This window comes from Propithecus coquereli, unplaced genomic scaffold (genome assembly GCF_000956105.1).
Source record: "Propithecus coquereli isolate 6110/MARCELLA unplaced genomic scaffold, Pcoq_1.0 Scaffold26, whole genome shotgun sequence".
Taxonomy (NCBI): domain Eukaryota; kingdom Metazoa; phylum Chordata; class Mammalia; order Primates; family Indriidae; genus Propithecus; species Propithecus coquereli.
The window spans coordinates 7,823,252-7,843,852 of NW_012148174.1; the positions used below are offsets into that span (position 1 = coordinate 7,823,252).

Below are 20,601 nucleotides of genomic sequence, written 5' to 3' on the forward strand. Positions count from 1 at the left end.
AAAACATAACCAACAGACAAAATTTAACTGCAGCATTATGAATAAATGTTAACTGTAAAGAGAAGGCATATTTCCACAGACAACGGTTTCTCAGAGAATGTGTTAGAATATACAAAGTGGCTGGCTCCTGTAAGGAAGGGATCAGTAAACTACGCTGTGATATAAAACTAGTCATTACAGCAAAAGCAGTGAAATAATTTGTATTTTCCTAATTCCTAAAGGCTATTTAGCCTTACTAAATGAAAGAAAAGCTGAAATACCTTTTCTGCAATGGCTAATATCACATGTACAAAGGTGAAGGAATGTAGCATGTGTAGGTTTAACCATGACAAGCAGTCATGAAAAGCAGAACTTAAAAATTGTTTTTACTTGTCTTTTGTAAATAATTTTAACCCATAATAAATGGCAAGAAAAATATCTGTGTTCCAGAAAATTCTTCATTTTGATTGAGAAATGACCCTTTAGCTCCAAAGTACCATGATGAGTTCCCAGCTTCATATTGACACAGTGAGGAGGGATAAAAGTAATAACTTTAGCCAGATTTGCTGGATATATTTGCACATTGGGAATAATGGAAAAAGCTTCTTATTACAGGCAGACAGTTATCAGCTTAGGACAGCAATGATTTACTGCAGGTTACTGCAGAGCAAGGTGAAGAAAAATTCAGTAATTTCCTTTGTAATGCTGCATATTTAATCTTTCATAATTTTGACATAGTTTTACTTTATTAATGACAGGACTTAACATATCTATGAAAATGTTATTTTGGTGAAATATTACATATATGTACTTTTGTTGTAGACATCATGTTCCTTCTCACTATGCTGACATTCTTATATACGACATCCATCACCCTTTTATTTACTATGTGCCAGGCATTGTGCGAAGCGCATTACATGTAGTATCTTATTTGATTATTTAATCTTTTCTAACAGTAAGGGTTTTTATGTGGGGACTGGCCTAACAAAAGCCTGATGTCTGAGTGTGATGAGAGATGTTGTGGCTGAAAAATTGACCTGTGATTTTATCTAGTCTGCTTGTAGAAACAGGAATAGTCTGGAGTGTTTTACATCACCTGTTTGTACCTGGTGAACAGACAGGGACACGTCCTGAACCTTCAAAACAGTTATGAAGGAATTATATCAAAACTCATACGATAATGGCAAAGACGAGATTCTAGACCTCATTCAAGAGACTTGAAGACTGAGAAGTCTGCCCCTCTCTGGTAGAACACATTATTGTTTCCCACTTTGAACAACTGCCCCCTTGATAATTGGGTTTCATGTCCTTGCCATTACAGATGGTTCATTTTTATTTCTTCATATCTTTTCTTAAATTACATAATCATCCTTTTGTGAAAACCATACACATGCTCATTTTACAGATGAGGAAACCCAAGCTCAGAGTTGTTATTTACCCAATATTATGCAGCCTTTAAGTGAAGATAGGATACAAATCAATAACTATGTCTGCAAGTACAAATTCTTAACTAGCATGTTTCACCACTAAAATTATTTGTTAGCCAGAGGGAAACCTTCCACAGATAAAGACTTTACCAACAGACCTCCTGAACAACTGTGTAAAAGCAAATAAAGAGTTGCTATTTAAACACATCTGACTACATACTCATACTGAATTAATTAGTAAGTAGAGAATAAAAGGAAACACAGAATGGCAAGTCCTTGTAATTTGTTCCTTTTCAGTCTGTTTCATCGCCAGTGATATTAGATAAGAAAGCACCAGTTGCTGGCTCTTTCCCATAGCGGTGTTTTACCTTATGTACACTCTTTTCTTGCTTTGTTTTTGGTGTAGCAAATTTTGCCAGAAGGGCAGCATTTGTTGATCAATAGGAACAGATTCAGGTTGTTGGGAAAAAATCGTAGTCATGCTTCAGGTGCAGCCCAAAATCAATAAGCAAGAGTGCTCCCTAACAGAGTGAAATGAAGACCAATTATTTACTGCAGCTAAATGACATCCTGTGTTGGATCATTGTCTATGCTGGATGCTGTGAGGCACCAAACCAAGGGGCTGCAGGATAAGCAGTTGACATGGTTACCAATGGAGTATGCCAAAGAGATGACTTAACCTGAATTGGTAAACGAGATCTGTAGTTATATAAACTATCAGGAAAATGTTTCGTTCATGAGTGAATTCAAAAAAAAGTGTTAGCAGGAATAATAGTTTTAATTGTGGCAGGGTTTCTCACCTTCAGCAATACTGACATATTGGACTAGATAATTCTTTGTTGTGAAGGTCTCCCATATGCAAGGTAGCATTTCTAACCCCTGGATACAAATAGTGGTCCTGCATTGTGAATATAAAAAATGTTCCCTAAGAGGCAAAGTTCCCCCAGTTGAGAACAACTGACTTAATAAATCAATTTTTTTTTTTTTACTTGACTCATACATGTTCATACATTATTTCTTTCCTGGTATAATTCTTGGATAGATAGAAATAAAAGTTTATGTACATGTACCTGAAAGAGTAAAGTAAGTTTTGTCATGAATAGCATCTAATTTGAGAGTAAACCTCAAAATATTCAGTATTCCTCTCTACTTGGATTATTGTGTTATAAGTGGGCATGTTAGTTTCATTTGAATATTGCATGGTAGTAATTGGTGGTCTTGTTCTTTTTAAAAAACGTTTGATACACGTAGGCAAGAATATGTTATGCAGAAACCACTCAACATAAGGTATAGACAGAAGATAACCATGTCTCTGGTTTACTGTTCAAATCTTGATTGAACTGTCAGTTTAGATTCTGTGAGTCCAAGCCTCTATATAAAACAATTTCTGAAGGGATTATTGTAAAGCAGGATTTAGACATAATTAAAATGATTTTTGCCTGATTGATATCACGCTTGAAGTAGAGTTTTCCACAGCTATGCATTTATCACTCTAGCTACACACATTTAGGATTTACCACTGTACTAATTTGTATGATATAAAAACTCAAGAGATATGTCTTTTGATTGATACGTGTCACATAGTCTGATTATGGAAGCATTTTAGGTACAATGCTACTTGTCTGGGTTAGGAGTCAGAGACTTAACTGTCATCAGCTAGACGTCATCTAGTCTATTGATCAGTCAATCTATCTATTCCTGATGAGATTACTCACCTAAGAGAAACATTTCTCTCAAAGTAAGCTACTTGTCTTTGAATCATATAGGATGCGTATTATAATTCAAGAATTCTGTGCCCAACACTAGAACTACTGAGTCAGTTCCTATAGTCTCAGAAATATTTATTTCAGCTAGTCATAATTTTTATGTATAACAAAATTTGAAAATGAATTTTCAAGATTTCATATAAAGACAGCAAAACGAATGCTTCAGCATGCCTAATCCCACACTATATATTATTGCGTGGTTAATGTAAGCTTAAACTACATATAGAAGCCATCACTAATATACAGTTGGAATCTCTAATAAATTTCTCGTATTTATTAAGGAATTTGTAAATATTTAGAATCAAGAATGGCTAAGGTAATGGGCTTTTACACTGGGATTGCTTTTGTTTTTGCATTATTTGGGTTCTGCAGATCAGTTTTGATAATGTGCTCCTCACTTTTGTAATCCAGTATCTGGTTTTATTTATTGCTTTCTTATATCCTTAGCATACATTTTGTTATTTGAATGTATTTAAAATGCCTATTTTATATAACAACTTAAAATCAATTTAATATAAAGAACATTTGTTTCCTTCTAATACGTATGCAAAAAAAAAATGACTGGCGCTAAATATATAGTATCTATAATACAATCGGCTTCACTCCCTTTAAATTCGTCTTGTCCAGCTTCTATAAGCTGTATTTACCCCCTTGTGGTTCTGCATGAATTATATCTGAGCCATCTAAATGGAAGGAGTGTTTCCTTCCACTCTTGAGCAGGTGGTGCTACTGATTGGAGTGATCCAAGTTAAAACCAGGTATATCCAAAAATATGGGTGCCATGGAGGACACCCCTAATATTTTCTCTGTGAGCAGCAATTGCTTGCGAGAGCTTACTGTTTAATCACATCATATCTATTAGCATGTTCCGAAGCATACTTTCAGAGCCACAGTTATTTGAGACATTTGTCAGTCTACTCTGTGTAAGGACACAAGGAAATTTTGCAAAGAGTCCCTTGGCTTTTGAAAATAAAAGAGGAAACATCTTGATTACTAGGATAATTCTAATAACTCACTTTTAAGCATCCTGTTTAAATACAGTGGTAGGGTTTTGCTTTTTCACAAGATCTTGCCTTCTTTTTGTAGTTTACACTAAGTAGAATAAAACTTTAGCTGGTTTTGTGTAAGGACTATACAACTATACACAGTTTAAAGCATTCATTATTGTGATAGTCCACAGGTATTTCCTGTGAGACAGACAAAGGAGAGGTGCAGAAGTTTCACATGCACTCTGCATTTAAAGACTGCCGCAACCTTACAGAGATCTTCAGCTCTCAGGGATCAACTTGAAAGGACATGGCCTGGGGCCAGGTGAGGTGAGGACTAAAGAAGAGTGTACAATATCATTTTTTTCAAACATTCTGAGTACCAGAATGCTGTAAAATTATATTTGTTTCCTTACAGAATGTTCACAGCATGCTTTGTTAGCAATGCCGCATTCTTTTAAAATTGTCTGAGCTACTGTGTAGTAAAATGAAATCATGCAAAACAGTAGGTACTGGGAAAACTCGTGACCTCTTTATTCTTTCTTCATTCAACAAATAAAAATCCAATGCGCACTACCTGAAGGATGGACATATTTGAAACACGGACTTCGGTGGGGGGGGAACCAAGGGCAACACACCTAACCTAATCATCTGTACCACGGGAAGGGCGGCGGGAGGAGGGAGGAGGGGGGAGGATGGGACTGGTATTTGTATACACAAGGAGTGCAATGCGCACTACCCGAAGGATGGACATATTTGAAACACGGACTTCGGTGGGGGGGGAACCAAGGGCAACACACGTAACCTAAACGTATGTACACCCATAATTTGCTGAAATAAAAAAAAAAAAAAACAACAAATAAAAATCCAACAAATACATACTGATTGCCACAATGAGAGCTTCCATGATCCCCTTCCTCCTGTGGAGTTATGTTGAAGGGGCTGGAGGCAAAATTCCACCACTCATCCCAATGCCCAGATTCTCAGTTTTCAGAGAAAAAATAAATTTCAAGAGAAAATTTTAAGGCTCTTTGGGCTAGACTTATTAGATTGTGTATGAAGAGACAAGATTTTTCATACCCATTTGGATGAGTACAGAAAAATCACTCTCACTGAGGTAGCATAAATTTTTTTATGGAAGAGTTTATTTCATATTGGCAAAGTCCCGAGAAATATGATCTAGTCAAAAAGACCCTGATGCTGGGCAGTAGATTTTTTCTTTCAACAGAAAATTCTACATAAAAATGTCATAGAGAAAATGTAGACACAATATTTGCTTCAAAATATTTCATTTGTTCATATTCCTGGGAAATACCAGTAAAATTTTGTTTTTACATAAATCCTGAAAAAATATAATATTACCTTTGGTCTGGAAATATGTAGATTATAAATTCAACATATGCTAATATTTTTTACCATGTACAATTAAAATAAAACAATTTTAATGTCCATATTTTCTTTATGTTTTTATCTGTACTTTATATGTACAAATATTAAGTTAATAAAAAATTTTGTTTCACGTTTTGCATTTTTTCAAAGCTTTAAAAATTTTCTTTTCTATTATGTGAGACATTTAAATTCTAATAATGTACAATTTTAAATTTAACCACTGTTTGTAACACATGCCTTCTTTTATCCTTCACAAGTGTATGCATTCTGAATCACCTTATTTTAAAACCTAGACTGATTTTCAGTTATCTAATTAACTCTCTAAAATACTGCTTTGTCATGTCATTTACCTCATCATAAACTTTCAAAAGATCTCCATTTGATTTAAAATTCCAAACTTTTAAAATTAGCAGCCAAAAACCTACATAACATAGACAACCTGCATATATGATATTCTCTCGCTCCATCTCTATGTGAACATCCTATGCCACTTTAGGAAAAAAGCCTAATACCAACAGTTCCCAAATTGACCTTGTAAATATCTATCTACTCCTAATTCACTATGCCTTGGATGCCTTCCTGAATTTTTAATAATCCAAATTATACTCCCTCTGGAGGAGTTCACTGAGATCTCAGCTCCATACTTGATCTTTCTCTCTTACTCCCATTCCACTCAATCCCTTCCTTTTTTCACTCATGTTCAACAACTGCTTATCAAACACTTCATATGAGGAGCTCTGCTAGGTGCTGGGCTAGGTACCATGAATAATTTGACACAATTCTTGCATCACAGAGCTTACATTCTAAATGACATTAAGCAAATAAATGCACAATATATGTATGCATACATACATAAAGACAATTGCTATAAAGAAAAATTTTAAGTTGTGTTTGCGTTAAGAGAGTTTAAAAATACTATAACTCGGTTTCAAAAGGCTTAAAAATGTTCTGGGGACTGAGTTATAGCTGTCAGGCAAAAATGAAGAGAAGAATATTCCAGGCAAAGGCTAAAAAATAAAGGACCTAAAGGACCTGAAGGAGATTTCTCTCTCTGTTTAAGAAACTCAAGAGTGACTAATATCACTAGAAACTCAGTAATTGAGGGAAAAATTGTCCTAGGAAGAAATGAAAGAGGTGGATGGGGCTAGATCATTTAGGATCATGCAGACCATTACAGGAATTTGAGTCTTCTTAAAATTCACTAGAAAGATACTGAAGGAAAATAAGGAGGTCATTGGTATGATTCAGTTTGCATTAAAAAAAGACTTCTGTAATTCTGTTGTGGTATGTGTGTGAAGGTGAAGAGTGGATCTAGCAATTCTGGCATAAGAAAATGGTGTCTTGAAGTAGAGGAATGGAGGTGAAGAGAAGTAGGCAGGATGAAGGTAGAATCAATGTAAAATAGTGATGGATTGAAGGTAGAAAATGAAAGAGAGACAAAAATATCAAGGACAATTCTAGATTTTCTCTGAGGTCTCCATTCATTCATTTGTTCAACAAATATTACTGAAATTAAAAAGGAAACCAGAAATGATGCAATTATTATGAATTCGATTAGGGAAAAATAAGATTGAGATATCTGTAGTATACTCATAGTGGTAGATATAGTAGTAAAACTCTGAAAAGAAGATTACGTTAAATCATAAATGTCAGAGTTGTTCACATACAGGTGATATGTAAAGTCATGGGAATGGATGAGCTCTCTAGGGAGAGTGAAAGTCATTTATTCACTCTAGACACAGTTTCCTTATAAAATCAAGGGATTAAAATACACTAACACCACAGTCTCTATTGCATCTTGAATTCTTTAATATTGAATCAAAAATGAAAATATTTATATTTTCACTAAGCAAGAAGTTAGGATCTTTGGAATTAATAAAATAATAATTGACATTAATAAAATCAAAATAATTGATGTTTTTTAGATCTTAGCAATTTTTAAGTTTCATCTGACTCTCATTATATTGTGTGCTTTGTTGATTTTTTTTCTATTTAAAAATCAATTTTAGATCTTTTTAAGGATGACTAACTTTGAAGCTGGTGGCCCATCTGTTTCTCTTTGTTAGCAGACTTCTTGAGGCTACTCTGAGTTTGTAAAGAAAATGATTTGCTTTGATAAAGAAGCTTTTCAAAAGAAAAAAATAGCCTCAGAATTTCTTTTTACACTCTGTAGTAAGTGTTTCTAACACCCATAAACTCACCCTAAGTAGGAAAAAATGGTTGGTTATTTGAAAAATTGCTGTTATTAAATAAACTTCTTATCTTGGAGGCTCAACTTTTTATACAGTAAAGAATGTATTTTTGAAACTGTGTCTTTAAAAATTGGTTGTAACTTGTAGGTAATGATATCCTAACCATAACTATTTATACAACAATTAATTCCCTACTGTGTCTTATTCCTTATTTATATTATATGAAAGCATTTCAGAAAATCAGGTGGATATTACTTCATCTCAATTTCCAAACCATTCTGTATACTTTATATTTCCTTTCACGTTTGTAAATTCTTTGAAGGACTTTTAAATAGTATTATGTCACCAGAGCATCATGCAGAGAATGTAACTTCTTGTTCTTTGTCACATCACTGCCTTGAACGTGTCCTCTGAATTTCTTTAAATGACATTTGGTCTATCCTAAATTATGTATTTCACTGAAGGAAAACGTAGCCAAAGGTAATACAAAATGGCTGGCAACCTAAAAATCACATTTGAAGTATAACTGAACCCTTAAAATATTTAAATTCAAACAAGGAAAGAATATTGTGAAAAAATGGTCATTTAATCCAGGAAGACCCTTAACTGATTTGGTATCCTTCGGCCAATAGTTCTTTCATGCAAACCGCTTTCACTTTCACTTTTCATTTTCACTTTCTGGGAGAGAGGGTGTACTTCCTGCATCCTTTTTCTTCAACATCATTCTTATCTACTTACGAATTGCTTACACATTCTGAAAATTTCCCACTTCCTATGATTCCTTTCAAAGCTTCGTTCTTTGGGGGTGATGTGCTTCATACAAACGTTTAAATGACTAATAACTTACAATGTTATACTTCTGTAAAGTATCTGGTAGCAAGTTTTGCATGGTGCTCAGATATATTTTGCCTAATAAACTGAAGCCAGATCAGTAAGCCAAGAATATTTAATAAACCTAAAGAAATTGATACAAAAGTAAGATTTTCCTATCAATAAAACAATTGGGCATGGTATTTATTTAATTTTTTGATGGAGAGACAGTATAGTATATGGGATTTAAAATCCAAAGACCTTATGTTACTATGTGAGCGATCTTAAGTCAATTATTATCAAGAGTTTCAGCTTTCCATCTGTAAAATGAAGTGAAGCATTCAGAACCAGTCTTAATGTACATTTAAAAGGATAAATTGGGATAGGTGATGTGGAAGCAATTTATAAGATTTTTCAAATACTACAGATAGGATTCTATAATTGTATTTATTACTTGTAGCATCCTCCAAATTACACCATGTATTTAATAATGTATTGTCTTTATTCAGTGGGTCAAGCTTATTCCTAAAAGTGGCTTGCATTACATTATACTGATATAAAACAACAGATGAACAGTATGAAATTGCTGTATTTTTATTCCACTGCCTTTCTCATGTTGTCTTTTAAATTAGGTAAACAATGTTTTGCTTTTAGAAGTTTCCGTGAAGAGCATATAGGGTAAAATTACTCATGAGGTAGAATCATTTAAGCAAGGAATTTAATGTTCACATTATTTAATCATGGTAATAAGGACTAGAAAACAAGAGAAATAAACAATAAGCTAGATTCTTAATCAATTTTATTATATACAGTATCTCTATTTATTAATTTATTGGATCTAAGAAATATTTCTACAACACAAAGCCACAGCAATTGGCTATAAAGCCTAGGAATTATTCACACAAAGGCATTATGTGAATTTAAGGATTTTTGAGGCTACTTTTTGAATACTGCTCTCATTCAAGAAACATTTCACTATCTAGTATGTGCTAGATATTGGGCATCCAGGTGTCTAGACAAGAGACACATTTTTCATATTGTTGTTGTAGTAAGTCACTACAGTTTATTCATTATTGCTCATTCCTATGCAAAAACATAACAATTATTTTCTACTCATTTCCTTTATGCATATGAATTTAACTTAAACCCTCATTCGTCCTTTCATTTAGAAGTCACACTTTTCTGGAATATCAGTTGTGCAGAATTATACTTTCTTAGGTTTCTTCTGAATAAAAGGAAATTCCACACTCCTCTTATTGCTATTATAAACAATAACTGTCTAAAATTCTCCATTTAAGTCACTTTTTAACTAAGGAGAAATATACAGAGTAGGTCACCACATACAAACACACACACACACACACACACAAAGGTTTAAAGATAACACATTATTGTTCACAGGATTTAGTGCTGCCTAGAGTTCTCTAATTATAAACAGAACAGTCAAGCATATACCCAGTGGCTTGGGAGAACTAGTGCACGTTTTCACTTTTCTCATGAGGAGAGAAAGATGCTGTGATTTTTCTCTCTTGAGATCTCTGCCGTTGGCAGGCCTTATTAGCATTCACCTTGCTTATCTTGTGCGTGTCTTGTAACCCTGGTTGAATCCTAAATGCCCACCAGGAGAATTTAGTATCCCCTAGAGAATTTAGGAGAGAGGTTGTTCCAGAAGAAGTAATTTAACTTCAGACAATTTTCTCCATTCCACCCCTCTTGGTAATGTGTGCACTCTGGAAAAAACAGGTCTTGTCTGCCAGAACGTTTGAATGTTTTTTGTTTTTTGGTTATTACTTAAACTTATTACAGGGCTTTCTGCTTGCAAAGCAGTAACTACTTCTGCATACAATCTGTCCGTGGTAGAGGGTTTCCTAGACCTTTAGCAAAACTCTCTATCACTGAAAACAGATTCCACATCTAAGAATACAGAGACGGCAAAGGTGCCAAAACCTTCTTAAGAGCTACGTCCTGGTATTCACAAATGCTTTAGAAATTCTATTTCTTAATGATGGCGGGAAAAAGGTATTCTGTTATTTATAAATGTGGTTTGAGTCTACACTGACACATCAATGGTTGTACTTAAGAAAGAGGCACATTTCAGGTAGACCTATTTATTTCACAACAACCCATTACGTGGTGAAAAATCAAAAGGAGCATTTGTTTTTTAAATACTTTATAAATGCTTCTAATTTCCATTAGTATACTGAATTGGTTTAGCAAAAGGGATAATCTTTTTAAAATTCGATAATTGTAAAGGCCCAGAAGAGTGCCTCACATATGTTAAGCATTATATGTGTTTGTAAAATAAATCAAATAAAAATTATAAAGGCTTACTTTTGCTCTCATAATGACTATAAATGATAAAAGTATAGCAATTTGTGTATAATGGCTTTTCTTTCTTGAGCTGTACTACACTGGTCACTTTCATCTGTCTAATATAGGGAAGCATTATAGTTTAGGATAGTGGTTGTCACCTGGGGGCAATTTTGCCATCACCTCCCCTGCCTGCCCCTGGAGACATTTGGCAATGTCTGGAGACATTTTTGGTTGTCACACTCAGTGTAGACTCAGCCAGTATCTGCAAGTACAGGCCAAGGGTGCTGCTAAACATCCTGCAGTGGACAGGATGGCCCCCTAAAACAAGGCAATTAGTAATGAATACTTCAACATACAGTACAGAAGATGAAAATGCTTATTAAAATTTAAGATTTATTTATAGATTTCAATATTTTATTCAGCAAATTGTGCCTTCAAAGCACTTTTTATATATGTAATCATATTTAATGGTAGGCAGATATGACATTATAATATTGCAATTTTCTATTATTCTACCATTAGGTTTTTGTATCTATGCATTTGTGATAAATTCAATTAATATATGTATTATAGAGTTTGTTCTGTCATTCATTTATTGTGCTGCCTCAACTTAGGCCTTCATCATTTATTTTCTGAACCAAAGAAATGACCTACTCAATCAATCTCCATCTACTAGACCAGTGTCGAATGAGTCAGTCAACTGTTGAGATTTTATTCTAAATAATATCTTGCTATTACTACTAAAGAACAAAAACCTATTTTTTAATAAATTAGAGAATATACTGTGCACTCTCATTTTCATTTCAGAATCCAAAACCTGTATATAAATGGAACTTAAAGAGGTTGAATTAAAGATATTTTAATGGGAGTATTTTCTGGTTTTTGGCCAAAGATGTGTGTATCTATCTTTTATGTTTGCACAATGAGTAAAAAGAGATTAAGAATTGCTTTTCTACAATATCGCCCTTCATTAATTTTCTACAATATTTACAAAATGTACTTAAAGATATTTTTTTTCACTTGCTTTGATATCTAATGCTATAGCTATAGTATCATATTGCTTTGGTGGTTCTGAAAGGTTTGTTATTTCCTCTGGGTATTTGTTGTAGTTACATCATATATCTTGTTTCCTTATTGGGGAAGGTACAACTAAAGGGGAGTTGTGCTTCCAAAACGTCTCTGAAACGTTGACCTATCCCTTGCAAAAAAGCACTCTCAACTGCTTTCAAAAATGAAGCAAAATACATATGTCCAGTGCTTGGTAGTTTAAGACCCATGTTACGGATCAACCTAGAGAGGTCAAATTAATCAATCCATCAATGAGAGAAAACTACCAATGGAAAGAACATTCCACGTTAGATAAGCCATTTCAGTTAGGAAAGGAATCATGGTAATTTTTTTCTGGACCGTGTAAATATTGATGCAGTTCTTAGTAAATGCCAGGCACTGGTAGGAGCTGTGAATTCAGCATTGAACAAGACAGGCAAAGTCCCTGCCCCTATGAAACTTATATTCTAGTTGGCCTTGGTATGGTAATGGGTAGGGATAAGAGTGTCTATTCTGGAGAATAAAATATGCACAATTCTGTATTACTTATTTTACTTAGTTAATTTAGAGAGCTCTTTAATAGGAAACCACGAACTTATTTAGAAAGCAAGTTTCTCAGTGTGAATTATCCACCTAAAAATTACTACCTAACTTCTGCTACAAGAATTCTGACCAATGATAATACTGGTTCACTTTAACATAACTTAATATTTATCTCTTCTTTATTTGATTTAAATTATAATGTTTATATTTTTATTAATTTTTAAAATTTTTGTTAGATACTATTTAACATTAGTTTCCGAATGTAATACAATTTTTAGCTATCTATTGGAAATTGTTTCAAGTTTCTTTATTCATTTAAAATAATTCTTTTTAAAAATAATACCATTTTTTGTACAATAAAGAATATTTGCAAAAAAATACTTTTAAAGTCAAAGCAAATAATCATGTACTGAGTTCTAATCTATGCAAGGTATTAGCAAAGTAAATTCTTGCCTGATAACATCTTGGTCAATTACTACTATTTTTTACAAAGAAAAAGAAAAAAATTTAGAAAATAATGATGAAACATTATTAAACACTCATTAATTAATTGGTGGTGGAAATATTTTTCCCCTCCCCCATGAATTCTATCATCATGTCATCCAGCCTTAATTGAAAACTGGTCTATGTATATTGGCATGTTATTGTATTTCTATTTTTGTCCAATTACAAGATAATTTTTAGCATAATATTATATAATCCCTAAAACCAGGATTCATTTTACAATCAATGCTTTCAACTGAATTGCAGTTGTAATGGAATTTACATTGCGCAAGCATGGATTTTCTTATAGTTTCATACTGTCTTTAGTTGAGCTATATGCAATTTTGGTGCTGTATGTATTGAGTTACCATTTAAAAGTATTGTCACAAAGCTTATTATGCTTTGGTATTATGACGAAAATTATTTTGTATACAGAAATTTGAGGAAAAGAAGAATCAAGGTATAATTTTAACATTAGTGAAACAAATATTTGTAATTGGATTGCCTTCAATTCCACACTCTTTTCTTAAGTAAAAGCCAAATGCTTTATAAAATCTAAAGTGGGAATATACCTATGTTCAGATGAAACTCAATTATTGAGATAAATGTGAAAGGACTACCAAATACCAAGCAAGGAAACTGAAGACGAAAGAAACTGCAATGAGAGGCTGGTCTGACTGATTAATGGATCACTCAGATTGAAATAAGAGAATGTGATTTGTTTGTTTATTTGTTTTAAATTAGCATCATGTGTTTTGTTTGCTTGTTTTCCTTTTTATTGATATGTAAAATAATAATGTGTTTTAAAATCAGTGGCATCTTGTATTCCATGAAATGTAGGCTATACGCTCCTGTGAAGAAATGAGTGTAGACAATTACAGGAAAAGAAAGAACAGATTTTATTATAATGTGCCCACTTGACTGATTAATTACTGTCTTCCATTCTCTCATCCTCTACTAGGAACATTATGGATAAGTAACAAACTAGCTGCTTAATGACTAAATTGTCCAAAAATCAACATAATTACATGAGTTTGGGGAAACAATTCTGATTTTGAGAAAGGTGTGGCTAGGCATGTGCACTGAAAAGTCTCTTCAGGGATGTATTCCCTGATAGCTTCGGAAGTAACCAACATCAATTAATGTCATTATGAGGAAGTCATTTATTTTTCCTTTGGGCCAAGGAAACCAAATCCAGATATATATATATATATATATGCGCCAAAATATATTTTAAGATTTTTAATCAAGGGGATATTTCCTATGTTTTTTAAACATGTTCCATGGTACATGACCATGTGGGATAAGATATATGTTCTAAACTTAGAATTTTGGGGCTGGAAGGGAATTGAATGATTGCTATGGTTTCTTTAAGATCTAATTTCTATCATCTTCTTATTGTAGTCATCTCATTCAGAAACTGAAGCCCAGAAAAATAAATTTATCCAGGCAATGTAACACATTTCAAGAGTGGCACAGCCAAGATTAGAATCTGTTGGCTCCAGTTTCAGTGTTGGATCCGTTAGGCCAAACTGTCCCATAATATATTAAACACACAAATAGGATAATTAACATAGTGGATTTTGTGATGTACCTCCTATTTCTCCCTCCCTCCACCTCAAACACATGCACTTTCAGGACTGAAGGCTTCATTTTCCTAGTTGCTGAACGTATGGGCAACTGATAGTTCTCAAATAAATTCCTCTGCAAGGATTTCCCTCTGAGGGGAAAAAAATAGTCTCCTCACCTAAGGTTACAGCTCTTCCCAGTGTCTGCCAATGTCCAATAACTAGATGATGCAAGGGTATAAGATTCCCTACCGCTTGACTGAATTGTAGACAGCTATGAAGAGCCATCCCAAATTCAGACCTCCCTGTGTGCTCAGTTGAGACAGTTTAATTGTATAGTATTTAATTTCTCCCTCTGCCTGACTCTGCTTTCTTCATTCCCTGTAGGTGTTGGCCTGGAACATTCTCCAATATACTAAACAAATATCTGTCTCAGAGTCTGTGTTCTGAGGAACCAAACTACAACAATAAATATAAATTTACTTGAATTTTCTGGACAAAATGACTTTCCTCTTTAAAATAGCAATAGGAGTGTTCAAAGTAACTTAGGTTCTAAAGAATGAAATAAGCATCTATCAAAGTAATTTCAAGGTCTACTGGTCACTTTATATTGCTATTGTGATTATTATTGTTGTTGTCATCAAGATAACTATGTTCCAGGTATAATGTTAGGCATTTTATAGACAGTGGTTCATCAAATATTTCTCACAGATGACAAAATTAGAGACTTAGGAGGTTAAATAACTTGTCATGGTCACTCAGCTAGAAAGTACTGATTCTGGTTGATTCTCCCATTAAATCTCAAGCTGTCTAAAAGTAGGATCTGGGACTTTTATAAACAGCACTATTTCCATCATGTAGTCAGCACCTTGCCCTCAGTGGTGGTCAATAAATCTTTGTCAGATGAATAAAGAAATCCATACATATTTGACCCCAAATCCATGTCATTAACCTCTGCACTATGCAACCTCCCATGTACACTACGAGCTCTGGCGTTAATAGTGAACATCACAAAGAACTTATAAAAACCCTCTAAGATGTCAAAAGCAAATTATGCCAAAGAAACAGGAATGGGCTATTTGAATATGTATTTTTCTTCAAAACTTGAAAGTGACATCTTTCATTTTGTTTCTTTTAATGGTAGATCCACATGTGCCTTCTTAGTACCAGATATTATACTAGGGAAGTGCTGAGGCTGCCTGTGGGATTGAGTTATTTGATCCTTTTCAACATCTGTTTATTAAAATTATATACTCAATTTAATGTAATATCCCAGGAGCATTAATGATCATAAAAAGAAAACAATGAATAAGCCTACAAAGGTAATATTAATATTAAAGAAGTGGATATAAAGTCTCCACTCACCTTCCCTACTTTCCTAAGCACCATCTGCTGAAATACAAATGAAAAAGAAACATTACCACTGATATTATCATTATGGATTTACTAATGTCTCTTTTGTCCCAAAACAATTTTTCTTCCACAATATTTCACAAGCAGCACCCATGATATGTCGAACATTTGGCTGCAGATATTAAACACCAGGTTTATTTGGAGATTGGTTGGTAACAGATTCAACAGTTAAGTAAAGAACTTAGTAATGCTACAGAGATGGAGAGATAATAAAAGCTCACATTTCCAAATAGGTCCAAGACCTAGAGTGTTAAAAAAGAACCAAGAAGAAGAAAGGAAGCCAGAAAAGCTCCTGAATGATGAAAATTAAATCAAAATAGTTTATTCCTTTTACTTTTTTTTTGCTATTGAAATTTTGTATTATTATTTCAGAATTTTATAGGAGTACACACGTTTTGGTTACATAATTTGCTTTTGTACAGCTGGAGTCAAAGTTACAAGTTTGCCCTTCACCCAGATAGTGTGCATTTACCTGTTAGGTATGAATTTACCCGTTGCCCGTCCCCTCTTCCTCTCCCACCTGCTTGTTTTCCATTGACTTTTACTTCATTATATGCACATAACTGTTGATCGATTAGTTCCAATTTAGCATTAAATACATGTGGTGTTTGTTTTTCTATTCTTGGTATACTTTGCTTAGAAGAATGGTCTCCAGTTCTATCCAGGTTGTTACAAAAGATACTAGATCACCATTTTTTATGGCTGAGTAGTACTCCATCGTATACATATACCACATTTTATTAATCCACTCATGCGTTGATGGGCACTTGGGTTGTATCCACATCTTTGCAATTGTGAATTGTGCTGCTATAAACATTCAAGTGCAATTGTCTTTTTTATAAAATGTCTTTTTTTTTTCCTTTGGTTAAATACCTAGTAGTGGGGTTGCTGTATCAAACGGCAGGTCTACTTTTAGTTCTTTGAGGTATCTCCATACTACTTTTCCATAGAGGTTGTACTAGTTGGCAGTCCCACCAACAGTATATAAGTGTTCCTTTCTCTCCACATCCACACCGTAATCTGTTGTGTTGGGACTTTTTGATAAGAGCCATTCTCACTGGAGGTAGGTGATACCTCATTGTGATTTTGATTTGCATTTCCCTGATGATTAGAGATGTTGAGCATTTTTTCATGTGCTTGTTGGCCATTAATCTGTCTTCATTTGAAAAGTTTATGTTTGTGTCTTTTGCCCACTTTTTAATGGAGTTGTTTGGGTTTTTTTCTTGCTGATTTGCTTGAGTTCTTTGTAGATTCTGGGTATGAGCCCTTTATCAGATGTATAGCATACAAATATTTTCTCACATTCTGTAGGTTGTCTGTTTGCTCTATTGATTGTATCTTTGGCTGTGCAGAAGTTTTTAATTTGATCAAGTCCCCTTTATTTATTTTTGTTGTTGCTGTGGTTGCTTTGGAAGTCTTCTTCATAAATTCCTTGCCTAGGCTGATACAAGAGTTTTTCGAACATCTTCTTCTAGAATTCTTATAGTTTTGTGCATTAGGTTTGTTATCCATGATGAGTGGATTTTTGTGAGAGGTGAGAGGTGTGGATCCTGTTTCAGTCTTCTACATGTGGCTATCCAATTTTCCTAGCACCATTCATTGAACAGTGATTCTTTTCCCCAGTGTATGTTTTTGTCTGCTTTGTCAAAGATCAGATGGCAATATGAGGATAGTTTCATGTCTGCGTTCTCTGTTCTGATCCATAGATCTATGTCTCTGTTTTTGTACCAGTACCATGCTGTTTTGGTTACTATAGCCCTGTACTATAGCTTGAAGGCTGGTAAAGTGATGCCTCCCAATTTGTTCTTATTATGTAAGGTTACATTGACTATCTGAGGTCTTTTCTGGTTCCGAAAAAGCACAGAACTATTTTTTCTAGATCTGTGAAAAATGATGTTTCATGGATCAGCAGAATCAACATTGTTAAAATGTCTATACTACCCAAAGTGATTTACAGATTCAATGCAATCCCTATTAAAATACCTTTTACTTCTAAGAAAGTCCCTGAGGCATGTCTTGTAAGTCTTTCAGTGCTTCCTTTGTACCCCAGGTCACCAGCCTGGCTGTCTCTATTCTAAATACATGGAAAAGTTAAAATGGCAAACTAAAAGTTGTGAAGGGAGTCTGCTACAAGTAGCACATAATAAAAAAAAAAAAATAAGGATAAGGATGACACTGCAAACATCAAGATAGTAAAAAAGAAAAGGCCTGAGCAATATACTTCAATCTGAACTCATTGGATATGGAATCCCTTTAGCAGACCTTAGTTTTACAGAAAAGAAAAGCAGGGAGATTCATTTTAACAATGATGATCGTGAAGCATCAACTTAAAGTACAATACTGTTCTGCATGTAATTTATTTTAGAAAAATATGATATATTTTAGAAAAATTCCCTTGGAAATATTAGGGGAAGGAGGAACTGGTGGGTAATAGAGCAGGCTGCCTGTTTTACACTAGTTATAGGGTAAAAAAACCTCCCTGTGCTTCAGTTTTCCAGTTTGTATAACAGGGATAAGAGAAGCTACCTCAAAAGACTCTTGTGAGAATTAAATATGTAAGAGAACTAGCAGATTGCTTGCAATATAATATATACTCAATAAATATGTATTATTATCTCAAGGAGATAAAATATATTCAGAAAACATTTATTTAAAGGATAATATGTACCAGACAGTTGGGTCAGGAGGATGGAGTAGATACTATGAGAAGTGGGTGACTTGAGGTTGCATTTTGGCAGTACAATAGCAAGAACTTGATTTTAAGGAGTATGAGGAAAAGAGAAAAAAAGATAATTTTCAGGTGTCGGCCTGACAGTGGTACCGTTTACCAAGAAGGAGAATACTTGGGGAAGAATGGGTTTCAAAATTGAAAATCAAGTATTGTTTTGGTTTGGTTCGAATTTATGTCAAGTTAGTGATGTCTATCAAACAACAAAGTGATGGTAGCTGAATAAGAAAATTGGGACTCTAGGTAGAAGTTATGTTTAGAGATGTGGTCTTCCAAGAAATAGTGAAAAGATGGGTATTTAAAACTGTATATCATTTAGATTTCAAGTAAGCAGCAATTTTCACTAGCTCCTTCAACATGTGTTGTATCAGCCTGCTATCTCTATAGCTCTTCTCTCTTCTCCTTTATCTGTTTCTTTTCACTGTTATCTTTCTTCTTTGTAGCAACAATAAATCCTTCATTTTTTGCAACTAGAACACGAAGCCAGCTAGTCTTAGTTTCTACCTCGATGCATTTTCCCACACCAACACAGTGCTCTCTTTAGGAGGAATTTTGGTCCCAGCTTGTAATCTTTGCTTCCTCACAGCACGATTCTATGAGCCATGTCTTGTTTCTATCACTAGAGTATAAAGTCCTTGTGAGTAAGAAGGTAGCATGTAATTGTGGACCTGATTTTGATTAATAAATTGCATCCCCAAATCAAAACAAACCATGTACTGAAAATTTATTCTAAGTGCTCTGTTGTCCTTTTAAGGTCATTGAATACACTTGGATGTTTGTAATTCTTTAAATTTCTCATTTACCATTGTGATGATACAAATCTCAATACTGGTAATTCTACTAACTCTCTGGGCATATCCGTAAGCAAATATAGCATATTAAACCAACAAAAAATAATGGCGTCATATATTGCTATTCATTACTTATGAAAATAATCTGTATTTTCCAGTAAAACTATAGAATTCAAATTTAGGAAATTTAGATAAACAAATATCAAAATGCCTTTTAGAGTCAGTTAACCGTTTAACCACTCCTGTGTAGTAGTATTGCACTGGAACATTTAATCTCACGGAGGCTTTTACTGATGTTTCTTTAAACATTGTTGAAAATTTAGGGATTTGCACACAACTGTATAAAAACCACTCTATTCTATGTATGCTATGAATGTATTTTTTACAGGCATCTTTTCTTTTCTGTGTCTCACCATAGGCTACATATCGAAATCGAATTGTGAGCCAAAATCTCAGCACAAGGGACAGAAGAGCAATGCATACTCCCACCGAGGACCGTTTTAGATACTCGGCAGCTGACCAGACAAGCCCCTACAAAAACAAAACATGTCAACTCTCAAGTCTATGTTTAAGTAATTTCTTGAAGGACAAGGAACTAGCAGAAGTTATCAAACATTCAAGAGGAACTTATGAAACCCTTACTTCAGAGGTTACACAAAACCTACGTGCCACTGTTGGACAGAGCTCTCTGAAGGCAACAGCTAAGACAGAAGGGCTTTCCACGTTCTTAGAGAAACCAAAGGACCAAGCTGCTGTGGCCCGACAGCATTCAACCTTTACAGGCAGGTTTGGACAGCCACCGAGAGGGCCAATCTCGTTACATATGTACAGCAGGAAGAATGTTTTTCTCCATCACAATTTACACACCACTGAGCTGCAGACTCTAGGTCAGCAGGATGGGTAATTAAATCACCCTATTCCTGTCTCTGGGTAGGATAAAAATGGTTAGTGTTTCTCGTGCATAGTTCATATTAAAATTGTCATGTACTTTTTATTATTTTTTATTTTGAGTCATAAGAAAAGACTTGCGGACATTTTTTCTTAAGAGTGAAGGTTCGAGCATGTTAATTGAATTAGGTTGAATTGCCTTGAAGACTTTATATATATGTGTGATAAATGGGACCATCTTGCTGGTTTATATAGTCCATAATTTATTTTTTATCTCT

General features: G+C 34.1%; 1 protein-coding gene across 1 annotated transcript in view; it reads left to right on the forward strand.

Annotated features, from left to right (window-relative positions):
- The window catches only part of CCSER1 (coiled-coil serine-rich protein 1), a 929,337-nt gene extending 908,998 nt beyond the window's left edge, over window positions 1-20,339 (forward strand). The window contains exon 11 of the mRNA XM_012647181.1: window positions 19,854-20,339. Within this exon, the coding sequence (XP_012502635.1) occupies window positions 19,854-20,339 (486 nt within the window). The remainder of the gene's footprint in view (window positions 1-19,853) is intronic.
- Window positions 20,340-20,601: the final 262 nt, after the last annotated feature.